The sequence below is a fragment of the Ornithorhynchus anatinus genome, chromosome 13 (assembly GCF_004115215.2).
Source record: "Ornithorhynchus anatinus isolate Pmale09 chromosome 13, mOrnAna1.pri.v4, whole genome shotgun sequence".
Taxonomy (NCBI): domain Eukaryota; kingdom Metazoa; phylum Chordata; class Mammalia; order Monotremata; family Ornithorhynchidae; genus Ornithorhynchus; species Ornithorhynchus anatinus.
This window is the reverse complement of record NC_041740.1, coordinates 35856886-35874768: the sequence shown is the minus strand read 5'-3', so window position 1 is coordinate 35874768 and position 17883 is coordinate 35856886. Positions and strand designations below refer to the sequence as shown.

At 44.2% G+C, this 17883-nt stretch overlaps 1 protein-coding gene across 2 annotated transcripts in view; it reads right to left on the bottom strand.

Moving 5' to 3' along the window:
- ITIH5 (inter-alpha-trypsin inhibitor heavy chain 5) overlaps nucleotides 1-17883 on the bottom strand; it is a 53460-nt gene that overhangs the window by 33412 nt on the left and 2165 nt on the right. For both annotated transcript variants that reach the window (XM_039913907.1, XM_029077901.1), the window contains exons 2-5: nucleotides 12516-12560; nucleotides 7132-7295; nucleotides 6432-6539; nucleotides 4746-4996 (exon numbers count right to left, since the gene is read on the bottom strand). In XM_039913907.1, the coding sequence (XP_039769841.1) occupies nucleotides 4746-4996; nucleotides 6432-6539; nucleotides 7132-7292 (520 nt within the window). In that variant the 5' untranslated portion in view covers nucleotides 7293-7295; nucleotides 12516-12560. The remainder of the gene's footprint in view (nucleotides 1-4745; nucleotides 4997-6431; nucleotides 6540-7131; nucleotides 7296-12515; nucleotides 12561-17883) is intronic.

The window sequence follows — 17883 nt, the reverse complement described above, 5'->3', positions numbered from 1 at the left end:
TGTTGGTATTTGTTGAGCGCTTACTATGTGCAGAGCACTGTTCTAAGCGCTGGGGTAGACATAGGGGAATCAGGTTGTCCCACGTGGGGCTCACAGTCTTAATCCCCATTTTACAGATGAGGGAACTGAGGCACAGAGAAGTTAAGTGACTTGCCCACAGTCACACAGCTGACAAGTGGCAGAGCTGGGATTCGAACTCATGAGCCCTGACTCCAAAGCCCATGCTCTTTCCACTGTGCCACGCCAGTCTGAGAGGTGATTACCTTAGATTGGCAGCACAAGAATCAGCTTTCTCTTTCCCGGGGCCTCTCTGTCACCAACTTAATCTCTCTTCTGAACCTCCCAGCCTCTTCCAGGTTTCACAAACCCAGGCAGTTAATTTTCCCTTTTGCCTTTATTGGCTTTCATGAAGCCACACTTCAACTGCCCCACTTGGTGAGGAGAAATGTTTTCTAAGCAGGGGGTGCTGATGGCTAAGTGACCTGCTCCAGATCCCAAGAGTATGGGAGGAGCCGGGTCACGATTTGAAGTCAGAAGGAATTCTGAACCCAGGGGAGCAGATTCCAGACAAACCTAACAGGAGGCAACTTGGAAACGATGTTGCCCCTGAATTTAAAAAAAAAAAAAAAACACAAAAAAGACCCACAGCACCTGTACATACAGAGATACAGGGAACAATTCAATTGCAGAAACGAAGGCAGATTTTCACACACGAAATGCTGCCATGAACCATGAGATGCATACCAAAGAAAACATTTTTTCCAACCCTGTATAACACATTGAGTGATTCTGAGTCATCTGCACAACAGCTGGCCCTGAGCAAACTATGGCAAAAAGCATAACAAACAAAACTCTAAGGTGGTGGAGCATCATAGCTGGATGTAGGAAGCCTGTAATAATAAATAAATCGTGATATTTGTGGTATTGTGTAATAATAATAATTGTGGTATTTGTTAAGTACTTACTATGTATTAAGCACTGGGATAGATACAAGATAATCAGAACAAACACAGCCTTCTCTGGGCTAACAGTCTAAGGGAGAGGGGGGAATAGGCATCTAATCTCCATTTTATAGATGAGGAAACTGAGGCAAAGAGAAGTTAAGTGACTTGCCAAAGTTCATACAGTGGACAGGATTAGAATCCAAGTCCCCTGAGTCTCAGGCTTGTACTCTTTCCACTATGCCATGCTGCTCCTCTACACTGCCAGTGTAATCTGGGAGATGAGTGTGCAATTGCCATTTTGATTTCCAGAGGCAGAGCAGGGCCTAGACCAGCAAGTGATTTGATATGGGGTGGCTGGGAGGCACAGAGACACCTGACCATTTCATGAAGAGAATATGGAAGGATAAGGCAAACAGATTAGACTAAAGTTATTTTCAGGCTTGCAGAGCAACTGTTCGATATTACACTGGATTTATACTTAGCAAGTCTAACAAAAACCCAGGGCTCATTCCCTAAATCCAGCATCATTGCTCAGCTCATTTGCAAAAAATCACCCTCCCAACATTTCTATTCCCTTGCTAGTGGTGGAAAACCCAAGCTTGCAATTGGCAGTTTGTAGATCATATGGTCAACACCTAAGAAGTCAGCCAAGCCCCATGTCAAAAATAGCAAAAAAATCCATGTACCCTATTCTTCTTTCTCCCTTCCTAAAAAAGCTAGAGATCCTGCTCCATCAGGCCCTGAAAAGTGCAAGCAAACCGAACTGTGGTCAAACTTTGGGGTGGCTTGTCTTGAGATAAAAGTTATGAGGAAGACTGGCTGGGAAAGAAACAGTTGGAAACAGCAAGATTGTAAGCTCCTTGAGGGCCTGGATCATGTTTACTGATTCTCTTCTACTTACTGACTGCTTAGTACAGTGCTTTGCACACAGTAGATGATCAATAAATAGTATCAGTTGATGGAAACAGGGCCAGACTGAGTACCCAGTATCTATAGACCCTCCTGTACCCCCAAACATTACCACTGCCAACATCATGTCATCATCTGCAAACACAAGGACAATGATACAACTATCCCCTAGGCCAAAAGAAAAATCCTCAAGGAGATCTCTTCAATAATCCTAGAAAATCTTCCATAAAATCTTCCTTCCAAGGACCTCATTCTCAAGCATGGTAGTGTTTGGGGGATTTTAAAAATCACATTCTGGCATTGAGAATTTCCTGGGTGATCTAAGAGATAAGGGGAAAAGTCTCTTAATTTGGAAACCTGAAACTAGGTTAGGCTCCAGAGTATATCAATCAATGGCATTTATTGAGTGCCTACTGCATGCAGACCACTGTACTAAGTGCTTGGGAGAGTACAGTACAACAGAGTTGGTAGACACGTTCCCTGTCCACAGTGAGCTTACAGTATAGAGGGAGAGTCATTTAATATAAATGAATAAATTACAGATATGTATGTAGGTGCTGTTCAGGGGTAAATACCAATTGCCCATAGGTTATAGATCCAGATGCATACTAGAGAAGGGAGAGCAAGTCTGGGTAAGGAGAGGAAGGCCTCTTGGAAATTCTGACCTTAATAAGATTTTGATGGTGGGGAGAGTGGTGGTCTGACATACATGTAGGGCAAGGAAGCTTTAGGCCAGAGGGAGGGTGAGAGAAAGGGGGGCAGTGAGATGGAAGAGATTGGGATGTCCTGAGCAAGCTGGCACTAGAGGAGTGAAATGTGCAGGCTGGGCCATAGTAGGAAAGCAGTGAAGTAAGGGAGGAGGAGGAAAACTGATTAAGTACTTTAAAAGAGATGGTAAGGAGTTTGTTTGATGCGGAGGTGGATGGGCAACCACTGGAAGTTCTTGAAGATGGGGGAGGCGTGGACTGAATGTTTATCTAGAAAAATCATCTGGGCAGGAGACAGAAGTATGGATTGGAGTGGGAGAGTCAGGAGGCAGGAAGGTCAGTGAGGAGGCAGATGCAGTAATTAAAGCAGGAGAGGCTAGAATATACTGTAAGGATGCAACTAATCTACTGTTGATACTTTTCCGTCATCAGTTTCTATGACTCCAAGGGCAATGAGGAGGATATGGGAAGAGGTTATTTCCAACAACTGCATGAGTAATTCAATAATGGCCTAAATCCAGGAGAAAAACATTTCAAATGGAAATTGGGGTGGGGGGAGTGCTTTGTCAGGATTCCCAATGTTCTGGTGAGACGGAAGGACCGTTGTTGATGTGACACAGCAGTGCCGGCAGACAAAAGCTTTCTTCCAGATCTGGAAGAGGTGGCGAGAGAGAGAAGCCGGAAGGGCTCGTGCTGTGGCTCAAATCTCCCACAGATCAGCAGGTACAAGGCAGGATGGGAGGAGGGGCCCTGAGAGTCGCAATGGGATTTTCCACAGGTTCTCGGGTAGATTCCTCAGCTGCCTGGGACAGAATGTCCATCTTCTCCTTCTATTGTGGGACCATGGGCAGTTCCCATTCACACTCACACACCCAAGTCTTGATGGGGACAGTCTACACTCCACGGAACATGTTTACCAACTCTGTTATAATGTACTCTCTTAAGGGCCCAGTACAGTGCTCTGTACACAGTAAGTGCTCAATAAATACAATTGATTGATTATGACCCGCCACACAGTTTCCTCTCAGAAATTCATCTCTTTCTGTGGCTCACCCTGGAATCAGGTCCAATAATATTTTCTCCACTGGTCGCTCCCACTGGAGTGTAAGCTTCTTATGGGCAGCAAACATGTCACTTTTTTCTTCTGCTCATCCTAAATTCCTAGTACATGCACCATATGATGCGGACACCCAGGAATTATGTCTACAACTATTGCTAACTTACTTCTTCCACCCTGAGCTCCACTAGGAGATAAATGATTAATTCACTGACATTTTTCTTCACCTCTGGTTTCCTACCCACAGTGTTATTATCAGGACGAATGCCTGTCTCTCCTCCTTGGTTTTGTCTCTAACCACTCAGGTGCCAAACCCATCTAATCGGAGGCTTAGCTGTTGGTTGATCTGGAATACATCCTCTCCCAGCAGAGCAGCCGGCAATAATGAAATATCACAGTCAATGCTGAGTTCTCACATTTAGAAAGGTGTGTAACCCAAGTATATAGGCAGTGGTGGGCGAGGTCTGAGAAGCAGAGGTGTCAGAAACAAAAACTACGTGATGAAGATAATAATAATGGCATTTCCTAAGGGTTTACACTGGGCTAAGTGCTGGGGTAGATATAAGGTTATCATGTCAGAGACAATCCCTATTCCACAGTATGTCTCATCCCCAGATTACAAAGAAGGAAATGGAAGCTCAGAGAAGTGAAGTGATTTGCCCAAGGTCACACAGCAGGCAAGTGACAGGGCTAGAACCTGGATCTCTTGACTCCCAGGAACATGCTCTTGCCACTAGATCACATATGTGACTCCAATCCCTTTGCTCCATGCAGTCACACCGGGTCAAATTCACAGCCCTTTCTTTGCACAACAGAGGGGGAAATTACTTAATGTCTGTTTCTCCCTCTAGACTGTAAACTCACCATGGGCAGCGAACAAGTCTGCTGACTCTGTTGTATTATGCTCTCTCAAGAGCTTAGTACAGTGCTCTGCTCATAGTAAGCGCTTGATAAATACCACTGATTGTTTGATTGAATGACTGAAAGGAAATGGATGTGAGTAATACATTCTGTAGACAGAATAAAAGTGTTCAGACTCAGTTTAACAAGACCATCAAAGCAAGGACTCCATTAATACACCCGAGTGACAACATCCTCACTCTCACTTCACTGCCCAGGGGAACTTACCACCTTCTTTCCCATTGCTCTTCTTACGGCCATTGTGGAGCGGTGGCACCTCCAGAGACCGGAGCCCGGCCTTCTCCAGAATGTTCACCTCGACCCGCAGCCTCCCGACCAGCTGCTGAGGCCGGACGCTGACGACATGCTCGTACTTCCCCAGGCGTCTTTGCAAGAGCTCTTCGTAATGGAGGAGGAAGATGGCTTTGTTCTTCCCAGGAATCATTCCAGAGGCTCGGAAAGTCTCGACGCCTCTTTCCCTGCATGGAAAGGACAGGTGGGCCATCACCAACCAGGCATACTTTTCTTCCTGTGCCATCACTGATTGTTTCCTCTATAGCCCCTTCCCTCTCCAGCTCTACCACCAAGCAGCCCTCAGCGTTTGCTCTCGGTCAGCTTGCCTGCGAAGGTTGTGGAAGTGATTCCCAATGAGTGGATGGGAAGGAAAAGCTTCCTGCAGGGTCAGGATATTGGGACCGTAGGAAAACATGCATGGAACAATGAAGGGCAGGCCAACTGCGTTCTCCAACTTGTAACAAATCAATCCATCGGTAGCATTTATGAAGAACTCATTGCAGAGCACTGTACTAAGCACTTGGGAGAGCACACTTTACCATACCTCCAGCAGGGAAAAGGGCACGGGGCGGGAGACCCTTACTACAAACTTTTAAAGAAAAAAAAAAACCCGACCACTCTAGCTGTTAATATGATTTACTTGCCTGTTAGATTTCAAGCTCCTTATGAGCAGAGAATGTGTCATTTTGTCATTCTGTACTTCTCAAGCGCTAAGTAGGTGCCCAATCAATTACATTACTATATGTATAATTTGCTTTATTTTTCCCTGATGAGGGAATTCAGAGACTCCAAAGGGAGTTTGGATTAGGCTCTTTTGAAAAGTCAGAAGGTAGATGGGCACTTACTCTTGGTGCTCCGGGTGTATCACTTGACCCTCCCTACCTCGCCTCCTTTTCCGCAGAGGGACACTGAGGCTAGTAAGAGTCAGGGGCGCATATGCCCCCCCAGATTTGGGGTTGGCTCCTTCTGAGAGAAACGCATCCTTGATGAGGACCACGGGGATTTCATTCTCCCCTCTGCCGTGACTCACCATGTGAATTTTGGCAAGCCTATCTCCCTCCACACATCTCTTTAAATGGGCCCAGAGTGAGCTCTCAATAGCTAGTGAGATTTACAAGATTGATTATGAATGAAATTTACTGAACCAAGGGTTGTAGTCATGCAATCTATATTAATGCCTTTGATCCTTGAAGGTTTAGCTTGTATTCTCCCCCCACCCTCTTTTCCCTGTTTCCATCCTCCTCTCTCCATCCCACTTTAGATAGTGGGTTAGTAAGAGTAACTGTGGTATTGGTTACATGCTTCTGTGTGTCAAGCACTGTACTACAATGCCTAGTATTGTGCTTGCACACAGAAGCACCTAACAAATAGATAGGACTAGATAAAATACAATCAGGTCAGGCACAGAAGGAGAACAAATTATTTTATTTAATCCTCATTTTACAGATGAGAAAACTGGGGACGAGAGAAGATGTGACTTGTCCAAGCAGATTATTACTTCTGCATTCTTTCCAGCACATTAATACAGTGCTTTGCACATTCCAAGTGCTCAATAAGTGTTTTTATTGATTGATTGGCAGGGAAAACCACTACTGAAATCCCTGATGAAATGGTACTCACCCACTACCGTCAGAAGTAGAAGTTTTATTGCTCTTCTCTTTATCCCTGTTGCCGGACTTCTTTTCTTTTTCTAGAACTTTCCCCTGATACACCCTGTCGCCAATTATGCTGAAAAAGTAGGAGACAGCTGTGTTACCACTGGCAGTGATGAGACCGCTTCAGACATAGAGGGTATAACCACAGCAACCCTGGGAAATATTTTTGTTTCTGCTTTTGGAGGTGCCAGACTCGGGCATTCCCTGAGATCATTCATTCCCCTCCAGGACAACTTGCAACAGGTCTGAACGGCAAGCCCCGACTCACAAGCGATAAACGAAGCCCCAGGCACTATCACCCCATCAGCCTGCAGCCCATTGAGCGGATCCAGACGTGCCACCAGGGTTGGGCGGGCCCGGCCCTGTCCTTAGTAGATGCAACTGAGTCCTCGCCCAGACCTAAAAATAAACCCAAACACCCACCCTACTTGAATGCTCCTCTGATTCTGATAAGAGCTAGAAATAGATGTGCCATCCTGGCTCAAGATTTGGACTTTCTGATCCACTGGCTCTCCTGGAAATATAGAGGTTCAAGTGCCTCCAGTTCCCAGGGCCATTTGCCCTGATGAATGCCATTTTGGACTCTATATTTTCTCTACCCTGCCTTGCCCCGTTTCCCCACAACAAACCACCTGCGCAGGGCCGTCCTACCCTCGGTCACCTACGTGGTGAAGTTGGTGATGAAGGCCGCGGCCGGGATCTGCATCTGAAATTCTCCTTCCTTGTCCTCGGAGGCCCGGTTCAGCATGGTACAGGAGACGGCGGTGAAGGCATAACGAGAGATGATGGTAGATTTCACAACCAGATCTGTCATCAGGGGCTTCATCCTCTGGGGAAATTGGAACAGGTATGAAGTAGCTCAGTGTTGCACGACCCCTCTGCACAAATGAATATTTCTCTTAGGGAGTGCTCCCACTTGACGCCCAAGTCCCAAGGCCAATGTTTTAACCTTTCCTTTGTCCCTAAACCTAGACTGAGTTCAGGAATTAATTATAGTATTTAAGTGCTCACTATGTGCCAAGGACTATACTAAGCACTGGGGTAGATACACGATAATCAGGTTGGACACAGTCCATGTCCCACATGGGACTCACAGTCTTAATTTTTAAAAGTTCTTAAAATTCTTAAAAGTACAATATTGTATTTTCCAAGCACTTAGTACAGTGTTCTGCACACAGTAAGCGCTCAATAAATTGAATGAATGAATTCCCATTTTACACATGAGGTAACTGAGGCACAGAGAAGTGAAGTGACTTGTCCAAGGCCAAACAGCAGAAAAGCAACAGATCCAGGATTAGAACTCAGGTCCTCTGATTCCAGGCCTGTGCTCTTCCCACTTCCCTGGTTCACAAAAATGCCCAAGGAATTCAGAAGCAGAGGCTTCCAAGCACTACCCACTAGAGGAGCAATTTTTATATAGATGTTTAACACAAAAAGAATAGAGTTGCTATATGACATAAAAACCAGCTTTAGGGAGGTATTTAAAAATGCCATTGGCCTATGAAAATGTTTCCTAGCCTTTTCATACTTACCAATGACAGAGCAATAGGATACAGGTGGAGACCAAGAGCAATAGTAAATTGGACAAGTTTTGTGTAAGGGAAGGGCTCTTTGCAATGAAAATCCCTTTCTGCACAGGAAGAGGGGGATATTCTCAAATTTTCATCAGATTTATTCTCTTAGGCCTGGCTTAATGCCTTTTGCACCAAGGCGCCAGCTGTGAAATATCACACAATAATAGCTATCAAGGGACACTGCTCATTCAGAAAACAAAGGACCCAATCACCTCAAGAGCTTCCATGGGGCCAACATTACCAAGCTTTGCATCAGATACTCAAGGGAAGAGATGGAGAAGACATGGAACAGGCTTCCTGCAACCAATTAAGAAAAGCCGTAGAGGAAATGCCCTATAATCCACCAAAGAATTATGGCTGAGGTCCCAGTGCCCAGAGCCCATCTGAGAATGCGGTAGACTCTTTGCACCGGCTAATGCAGGGATCTGAGAAAGTATTATGAGCTGGAGGAGTGGGTGGAGTGTTGAAAACCAATTTAAAGCAGATGTCTTGGGAATAGCCATTGGTGCATCAGCTCTTTCCTCTGCGATTCAGAAGATATACACAGATGGGAGTAGGTTGAGGGGAAACATAAGGAGAATGCAGAGATTGACTTCTTGGAAGAGATGAGTGTGCATAGTTCAGTTAAGCCTCAATAAAGAGGAAAGAATGATCTATATGTAGCCGAAAGACATATGCAGGGAACATGTCCGCTAATTCTATCATATTGTACTCTCCAAAGTGCTCGGGACAGGGCTCTGCATATAGTAAGTGCTCAATAAATACCACTGACTTATCAATAGTCAAAATAAGAGGTATTTAATAGGTCATAAGAAAGCATAACAAGGTATAGGCCCATGAAATTGAGAGGAATCGCTTAACCTAGACATTCAGAGAAAGACTGTGATCATGAGAGATGTTTGGATTGTGGAATATTTCAGAAGTGATTATCCATTTGCAGTTTTCCCAATGGAAATTTAATTTTCTGAACTTTGAGTCCATTCAGGCTAGATTAAAAAAGACAGGACAAATGAGAAATGTATTGAAAAGGACCTGGTGCTGTAGGAAGAGAAGAATGGAAACCAGGTGCTACCATCTTATAATGTGTATTTTTCCAGGCATAATATATTTCTATAGCTGCATCTAATTAGGTTTGATTTTAGAAGTGAAAATGGAAAAAAGTAAGATGGGGGGGTGGGGGGAGCCTATGTATGATTCAATCTAATTATTCCTTCATTTTTATTTCCTGCAAGGGCTAAACAGACTGAAAAGTCATTTGATGCTGGGAGTGTGTTAATTCGTTGCCCAGGGAACAGAGGGCCTCTGAATTACTCATGTGAGCCATTTCGCTCAAGTTGAATAAAGATGTCCTAAGTGCTCAGGGCCAAATCTGGGGAGTCTCCTTGACCCCTACTCCTCTTTCCTAACCATCTGGCTCACACAAAAGACAGAGGGGAAACTGGAAAATGCAACAGAGGCTCTGCTGGGCAATCCCCCGGTCGCCAGAGGGAGTGGAGGCACAGAGGCTCAAAACCCCGAGGCAGAGGCTGGCATCTGAAGAATCCCTCAGATGAGACTGCCAGAGGAGGGTGGCCTAGTGGATCGAGCATGGGCATGGGAATCAGAAGGACCTGGGTTCTAATTCTGGCTCTGCCACTTGTCTTTTGTGTGATCTGGGGCAAGTCACTTCATTTCTCTGTGCCTCAGTTACCTCATCTGTAAAATCGGAATTAAGACTTTGAGCCCCATGTGGGACAGGAACTATGTCCAACCTGATTTGCTTGTATTCATCCCAGCATTTAGTACAGTGCCTGGCACATAGGAAGTGCTTAGCAAATACCATAATTATTATTGTTGTTACTATTAATATTATTATGAGGATTCCCATGAGAACTACCCCCTGGGACACTGAAGAGGAAGGGGGAAAGGGAAAGAGGAGTCATGCTGAGGGTGAACCTGGATTACCCTGGGCCCTCTTCAGAACTAGTTGCATCACTGTCTCTCCCACATCAAACTACCTGCCAATTTATGGGGATAAATTGGATTTAGAGAATTATGAAGAATTAGGATTATGAAGACTAATCCTCCTTACTTCAGTGTGATTTTAGAATTGTACAAAAATGGTGTCAACATTCTGGGTTGGACAGTGCCTGTTACCATGAGGATCGGGAGATGGACAGATATGCCCTTCCAACGTTTAGTCTTCATGGCTCCCTTTGGCCTTGACTTTGAGTCCAAGGTTTCAAGACCAGGTCTGGTAATAATAATAATAGTATTTGTGTCAAGCACTGTTCCAACCATTGGGGGAGATACAAGCTAATCAGGTTGGACACAGTCTCACATGGGGCTCACAGCATTAATCCCCAATTTACAGCTGGGGTAACTAACTTGAAGTTAAGTGATTTGCCCAAAGTCACACAGCCAACAGGTGGAGAAATCAGGATTAGAACCCAGGTTTTTCTGCCTCCCAGGTCCACTAGGCTATGCTGAAGGAAATTTTCTAGGTTGCAAATGAAAATTAAAGGGAATGATGGTGACTAAATAGCATCAGGAAAACCAGGTCAGCTGTAGGCAGACACTTAGGGAGTACCTGGGCTCTGCATGGCACATCTGCTTTTCACATCCCAAGTTTGGTGGGTTTCACTGTGCCCAGGAAGTGGTGAGAGGGCATTGGCAAATAGATTTGAATCTTTAATTCGATTGGATCTTCTACCAGGCTCTGTGGACCTCCAACCCCTCAGCCCTGCATTCCTCTTTGCTTCTACACTTCCCCCTATCCTGTGACCTGCCCCAGCCTCCCTTCCTCCTCTGCCCCATCAGCCTAAACTATTTATTGAACACTTACTGGGTGGGGTGTAGAGTTGGAACCCCGAAGGTTGAAATTGGTTTGTGGCTTCAATTTTTTTTAAATGGTATTTGTTAAGCTCATACTATGTGCTGGGCACTGGACTACGTGCTGGGGTAGATACAAGCTAATCAGGTTGGACACAGTCCACATCCCCCATGGGACACTCAGTCTTATTCCCCATTTTACAGAGGAGGTAACTGAGGCACAGAGAAGTTAAATGACTTGCCCAAGGTCACAAAGCAGACAAGTGGTGGAGCCAGAACTAGAACCCAGGTCCTTCTAACTCACAGGCCCGTGCTCTATCCACTTGGTTCTGGTTCATTAGAAAACAAACGCCCCAGTTCTAAAGAAGGCCCTTCAGAGAGAAGCAATGTGGACTTAAGGAAAGAACACAAGCCTGGGAGTCAGAGGACCTGGGTTCTAATCCCAGCTCTGCCACCTGTCTGTGGTGTGACCTTGGGAGAGTCATTTAATGTCTCCGTTCCTCAGTTTCCGCAACTGTAAAATGGGAATTAAATAACTGTTGTCCCTTCCATTTGAACTGTAAGCTCCATGTTGGGTAGGAACTGTGTCTGATCTACCCTACTGCTTTGTGTATGCTTAGCACTGAGTAAGCACAAAATAAATATCACAATTATCATTATGGTTAGTCTTTCTTAGGCAAGAATTAAAGGAAGGACTGTTAGAAGGCAACTGTTCTTCTTTCTTTCTCACACATAAGAACAGTAATAAGCATGGGACAATATTAATTATGTCACCAAAGATGGGGACAATAGCAGCAACAACCAGGAGTGGCTTCTCTACAAATGGCCAGATGTAGGAAGATTTGGGAGAGCAGCCTCTCCACACGGCCCCAAGCAAGACACAGAATCTAATTTCTGTGAAGTTCGTGCTGGATATGCCCAAAAGAGAGGTCCCTGGAGAGGAGGAGGAGCTTTTCACCACATTTTTGTATGATTTATGGGTACCCAGTAGCCAGGAATAGAGTCCAGAGGGTTTCAAAATAAATCATTAGGGTTGCTAGAATTTAGTCTAAATTAATAATCTGAAACCTTGGGTATGCACTGTAAGCCTTGCATCACTTTTTGTACTCTCCCAAGTGCTTATTACAGTACTTTGCACACAGTAAGCACTCAGTAAATATGACTGAAGGAATGAATCACATGAAGCTCTGACCTACAGCTGGGGACAACTTGCTTGTTTACTTTATTAAGTGCTTAGTACAGTGCTCTGCACGCAGTAAGCTCTCAATAAATGCGATTGAATGAATGAACTCATAATCATTAAATCCTTTCGGAGGGATAAGATGCTAAGAAAATAATTGGAGGTTTCCTTTTCGGTTAGGGATTTAAAAATCCTATTGAGCAGATGAAAATAACTTTATTCTTTTTACAGTGCCTTGTTCTTGTTTTCTTACAGGCATCATCAATTCCTTTGCCAAAAAAGAAAAGAATGCTTTTGCCTGTTTAGAAAAGAATCCCAAAACAATGACTGGTTGCAATGATAAACATGAGCAAACTTGGACAGGTTTCACTGATTTTTTTTTCTGAAAGATTTCTTGGGTCTTGGTCAAAACTATATCTAACCAAAAGAAAAAAATAAAAGGAAGGAAATCTTTTCAGAAGTGAGATCAATGGGCAGTACATACCAATCTCTGCTGAATCCTGGCTTGCCTTGGGATTCTGTACTCAACCTGCAAAAAAAGTAGAAGGAGGTTTATTAAATTATTATTAAGAAGCTCTTTATTTGCAAAATTATTTTCAACCATTTATTTAGACACGATTGCTAATCCTATTTTACAGATTAGGAAAATGAGGCACTCAGTGTCGCCTCTTTCCTTCAGCCTCACCCATGCACTTGGATCTGAACCCTTTAAGCACTTGATATCCCCCTCACCCTCATCCCCTCAGCACATATGTATATATCTAAAATTGATTTTAATGCCTGTCTCCCCCTCTGACCGTAAGCTACTTATGGGCAGGGAATGTGTCTAATAACTCTGTTATATTCTACTCTCCCTAGTGTTTAGTACAGTGCTTTGCACAAAATAAACTGTCAATAAATACAACTGACTAATTGAAACCAAGTGGGTGGGTGGTCCGTTCTCACTGAGACAGGACTAAGATTATAAACTGCAGGGCAGTGCTTCCTGGAGTAAGCAACTCTTCCTCCTCAATGCTTTAGCTGAAATGGGGGACAGGAGAGACAGAGTCAGAGAGGGACAGGCAGAGCAGGAGAGATTCAGGAGCAAGTTCAGGAAAGAGAAATGAGATTTATGATTCAGATATGTTCCAGTTTTAAGGTCAGAGGAGAACCTGCTCACTTAGCCTGACCTCATCGCTAATCCAATCAAATGCACCTGAGGCAATTAACTCCCCCTGCCATGCACCCCATTTTCCTAGCAAGCTACGTGTCTTATCTTAGTTTAAGGAAAGGTTATATCAAATTATAAACTAATTACATCAGCTGGTTATAATTAGTCTTAGCAATATAATATATATTATAAATTAGTTATATCTAGAGTCTCCCGCTCCAGACTCTGAGTTTGTTGTGGACAGGGAATGGGTCTGCCAACTCTATTGTATTGATATTGAAGGATCTGGCACTGGTCACTTTTGGAAGCAATTTATAGCAACAGACAGTGGTCAGATTCTGGTTTTCCAATTAAGTTGCACTGGATCTTCCCCCCGCCGCCCCCAGTCTCCCTAAAACAAAATAAAACTGGGGTATTCAAACAAAATTGAGGGAAAGAAGTTCTCTTACAGAATACTATAACTGATTTATAATAAAATTTAAAGATACGTACATAAATTTAAAAACATTAATAGCTCTCCACTTACTAGTATAATTTAAAGATATGTACCCAAATTTAAAGATATTAATAGCTCTCCCCTCACTAGCTGGACAGAACTACCCCTCTGATGTGAGCTTCTGGCTAACAATTTTTACAAGAGGAATTCATGGAACTCTAGGCAGCACAATAGGCCACTGAGGATACACAGAAGGGCCTTCATTTTCAATAACATGTCCTGGGACAAAACAAAGCCTGCCAAGGGACAGTGTCCTGAGGTTCAGGACACTGGATGTGGGGAAATAGCACATTCAGCAAGTCACATTCTCTTTTGACTCCTTTTCCCAGGGGTTAGTATTAAGTTCGCCTAACAGCGCACGAGGCTGCAATTTGCAGGTGTTCCCCACTCAGCTTTTCCATTTAGTTCACATCGGCATTTATATACACTCACATATGGCAATCACCCTTTTGTGCATTTACTTCTTGTCCTCTTTAAAATCATTATTTCTTGTATGCTTCTCTGTATTTTTTTTTTTTTGCAAATAATACAGTACTAGTAAGAACTTAATACTATTATAGAGAAGCAGCGTGGCTCAGTGGAAAGAGCACGGGCTTTGGAGTCAGACATCATGGGTTCGAATCCCAGCTCTGACACTTGTCAGCTGTGTGACTTTGGGCAAGTCACTTAACTTCTCTGTGCCTCAGTTCCTTCATCTGTAAAATGGGGATTAAGACTGTGAGCCCCACGTGGGACAACCTGATTCTCTTGTGTCTACTCCAGCGCTTAGAACAGTGCTCTGCATATAGTAAGCACTTAACAAATACCAACATTATTTAGGACCAAGCACTGTGCTGATCATTGGCCTAAACGCTCTTCACCAGCTCTCTCCACTTCACATATAGACTCTCCTCTCCCACAACTCTTCGCTCCTCCCATGATCATCTAACTCTATCCTATTCATCTTCTGAGCCTCCAATTCCCTACTCATTTTGTTTCCCCCAGCCTGAAAGTATCCTTCCTCTCAAATGTACTCAATTTCAGCTCTCACCACCTCTAAAGCCCTCCTGAAGTCACCTCTTCCAACAAAAACTTTCCTCCTATTAATCACCAGCACCTCTAGTTGTAGCAATCCAACAGCCACCTCATACATATATTCATTCGTAGTCATTCTCTGCATCTATCTCTACTTTTGACTGTCCAGGCAGTGATTTATTTTGATTCCACTATCTGTAAATACATTCACGTCTGTCTCCAGATTAATGTGTAAACTCCTTGTGGGCAGGGAGCATTTCTTGAGAAGCAGCTTGGTCTAGTGGAAAGAGCACGGACCTGGGAGTCAGAAGGATCTGGGTTCTAATCCCAGCTTCACCACTTGTCTTCCATGTGTCCTTGGGCAAATCACTTCACTTCTCTGTGCCTCACTTACCTCAGATCTAAAATGGGGATGAAGACTATAAGTCCACATAATAATAATAATGGTATTTAAGCACTTACTATGTGACAACCACTTTTCTAAGCGCTGGGGTAGATACAAGGTTATCCCACATGGGGCTCACAGCCTTAATCCCCATTTTACAGATGAGGCAACTGAGGCACAGAGAAGTGACTTGCCCTAGGTCACACAGCAGACAAGTGGCAAAGGCAGGATTAGAATCCATGTCCTCTCACTCCCAAGCCCGTGCTCTTTCCACTAAGCCACGCTGCTTGGACAGGGACTGTGTCCAACCTGATTTGCTTGTAACCACCTCAGTGCTTAGTACAGTCCCTGGCACATAGTAAACCCTTAACAAATACCACAGCTATTATTATTATTATGCTTCTGTTACATTTTCCCAAGTGCTTAGTAGAGTGTACTGCACTTTGTGGATGCTCAATTAAATACATTATTACTACTACTAGGGGGTGAATAAATCCTCAGCAATGGACTGAATATCCCAGTTGGAACTGCTCACTCTGTTTCCTACATGTAAGTCTTCAACTCTGCCGTTATAGTTTGGGAGTGATGGTAGATTCACATCCTTTCTTAAAAACTAAGATAAGACATGTCAACTTGAAAGCAAAATAATCCAATCAGAGGGTAAGTCTCCATTAAACTTTTAAAGGACATTTTAACCTTAAACTTGTAAGAGAGCTTCTTTCCCTCAATTTTGTTTTTATTACCCCAGTTTTATTTTGTTTTAGGGAGACTGGGGGAAAAGAATCCAGTGCAACAATTTGAAAGCCAGAATCTGACCACTGTCTGTTGCTACATATTGCTTCCAATAGTGACCTTCAAAGATGGGGAAAGCTCCTCAATGACCACCATTTCTCCTTACTTCCTGCAGATATCAGCTTGCATCCTGCCTGATCTAGGAAAGCCCCAGAGCACGCAAGAGTGCTGGATAAAGACCAGGAACAGAGGAGTGGGGTGAAAAGACAAATTTTCACACAACTCAGCATCCTGGATCACTTCCCTCATTCTGTCATCTGTGAAACAAATAAAAGTCGCTGCTTGCTTAAATCGGTATGGAAATCAATAAAATGGGCCAAGTCCATGTTATGCTACTAAGGAAACTTTGAGCCTAAACTAAGCTATATTGTGCAAAGCAGCAGATGTTAGCAAGGCACTTTAACTCTTCCTCCTTGATGGAGTAAAGTCCTCACTTCTCAATTCCCTCTGCCCTCTCACAGAAATGCTTCAGCAAGACTTCTGACCCATCTGATTCTTACTCCTGCCTGATGCATTCCGTAGACTTGGCATTCCTATCTCTAGTTACAGTCGCTTCAAAGACCCAAGTTCAGAATTTCCAAATTTTGCCTCCAACCAATCCTCTAGAATGACTAGATTTCATTTGCTTTCTGAGCTTCTGCCTTCAACACAGTGAAGCGGTACGGATAGGGAATAAGCGTGGGAGTCAGCGCAACCCAGGTTCTAATCCCGGCTCCCCCATTTATCAGCTGTGTGGCCTTGGGCAAGTCACAATTTCTCTGTGCCTCAATTTCCTCACCTGTAAAATGGGGATTAAGACTGTGAGCCCCGTAAAGGACATGGACTGTGTCCTACCCTATTAGCTTGTATCTGCCCCAGTGCTTAGTATCGTGTCTGGCACCTAGTAAGCACTTAATACCATTTTTTTAATAATAGAAAAAAGCACCCAACCTGATGTGCAAAGGCCAGCCAGGCTGGAGGACCTAGATCCTTTCCCCAACCAAGAGAACACGCCAAACCAAATACTTAGCAGAATGGCCTGCATTCAGGGGACCCTCATATACACCATCAAAACTACTACAGCCAAACAAGCATTTTAGAAAGTCTTAAGTCTAAGGAAACATAAACAAAAATCTTTCAGTCCCCTTTAGGATTCTGCACTTGTAAAAAGTCTTACTAATTAACAGACCCTGTAATCTGTGATTTTTTTCCCCCCAGGTGGACCTGAAGGAGAAAAAAGATCTAGCCCAATATCATACAACCAACTGGTGGCCAAGAGCCACCTGAAGGTATTATTTTACGCTGCTGGCAGGATACCTCTGCCTCCATCCCAAAGCTCATCTACAGTGCTAAACAACTTGGCAGCTCAGTGGTGGTGTCCAGTTCACGGAAGAGACAGCCATGGCTGGAGGTGACATACGGGCTGCTGACGAGACCTATTTCAGGATGCTCAGCTCAGCTTAGCTGGAATGGGCAAGGGGCTGGAAAAGGTGCCCTTCCTTTTTTTAAAAAAAAAAACCAAAACTAATTGTGGTATTTGTTAAGTGCTTTACTATGTGCCAGGCACTGTACTAAGAGCTGGGGTGGGTACAAGCAAATCAGGTTGGACACAGTCTCAGTCCCATGAGGGACTCAATCTCAATCCCCATTTTACAGTTGAGGCAGCTAAGGCACGGAGAAGTGAAGTAACTTGTCCAAGGTCACACAACAGACAAGTGGAGATTAGAACCCAGACCTTCTGAGTCCCATTCTATCCACTAGGCCATGCTGCTTCTCCATTGGCTTAAACACTTACTATGTGCCAGGCGCTGTACTAAGCGCTGGGGTAGATACAAGCTAATGAGGTTGGGATGCTTTGTGACCTTGGGCGAGTCGCTTCACTGTGCCTCAGTTACCTCATCTGTAAAATGGGGATTGAGACTGTGAGCCCCACGTGGGACAGGGACTGTGTCCAACCCGATTGGCTTGTACCTACCCCAGCGCTTAGTACAGAGCCTGGCACGTAGAAGCAGTGTGGCTCAGTGGAAAGAGGCCGG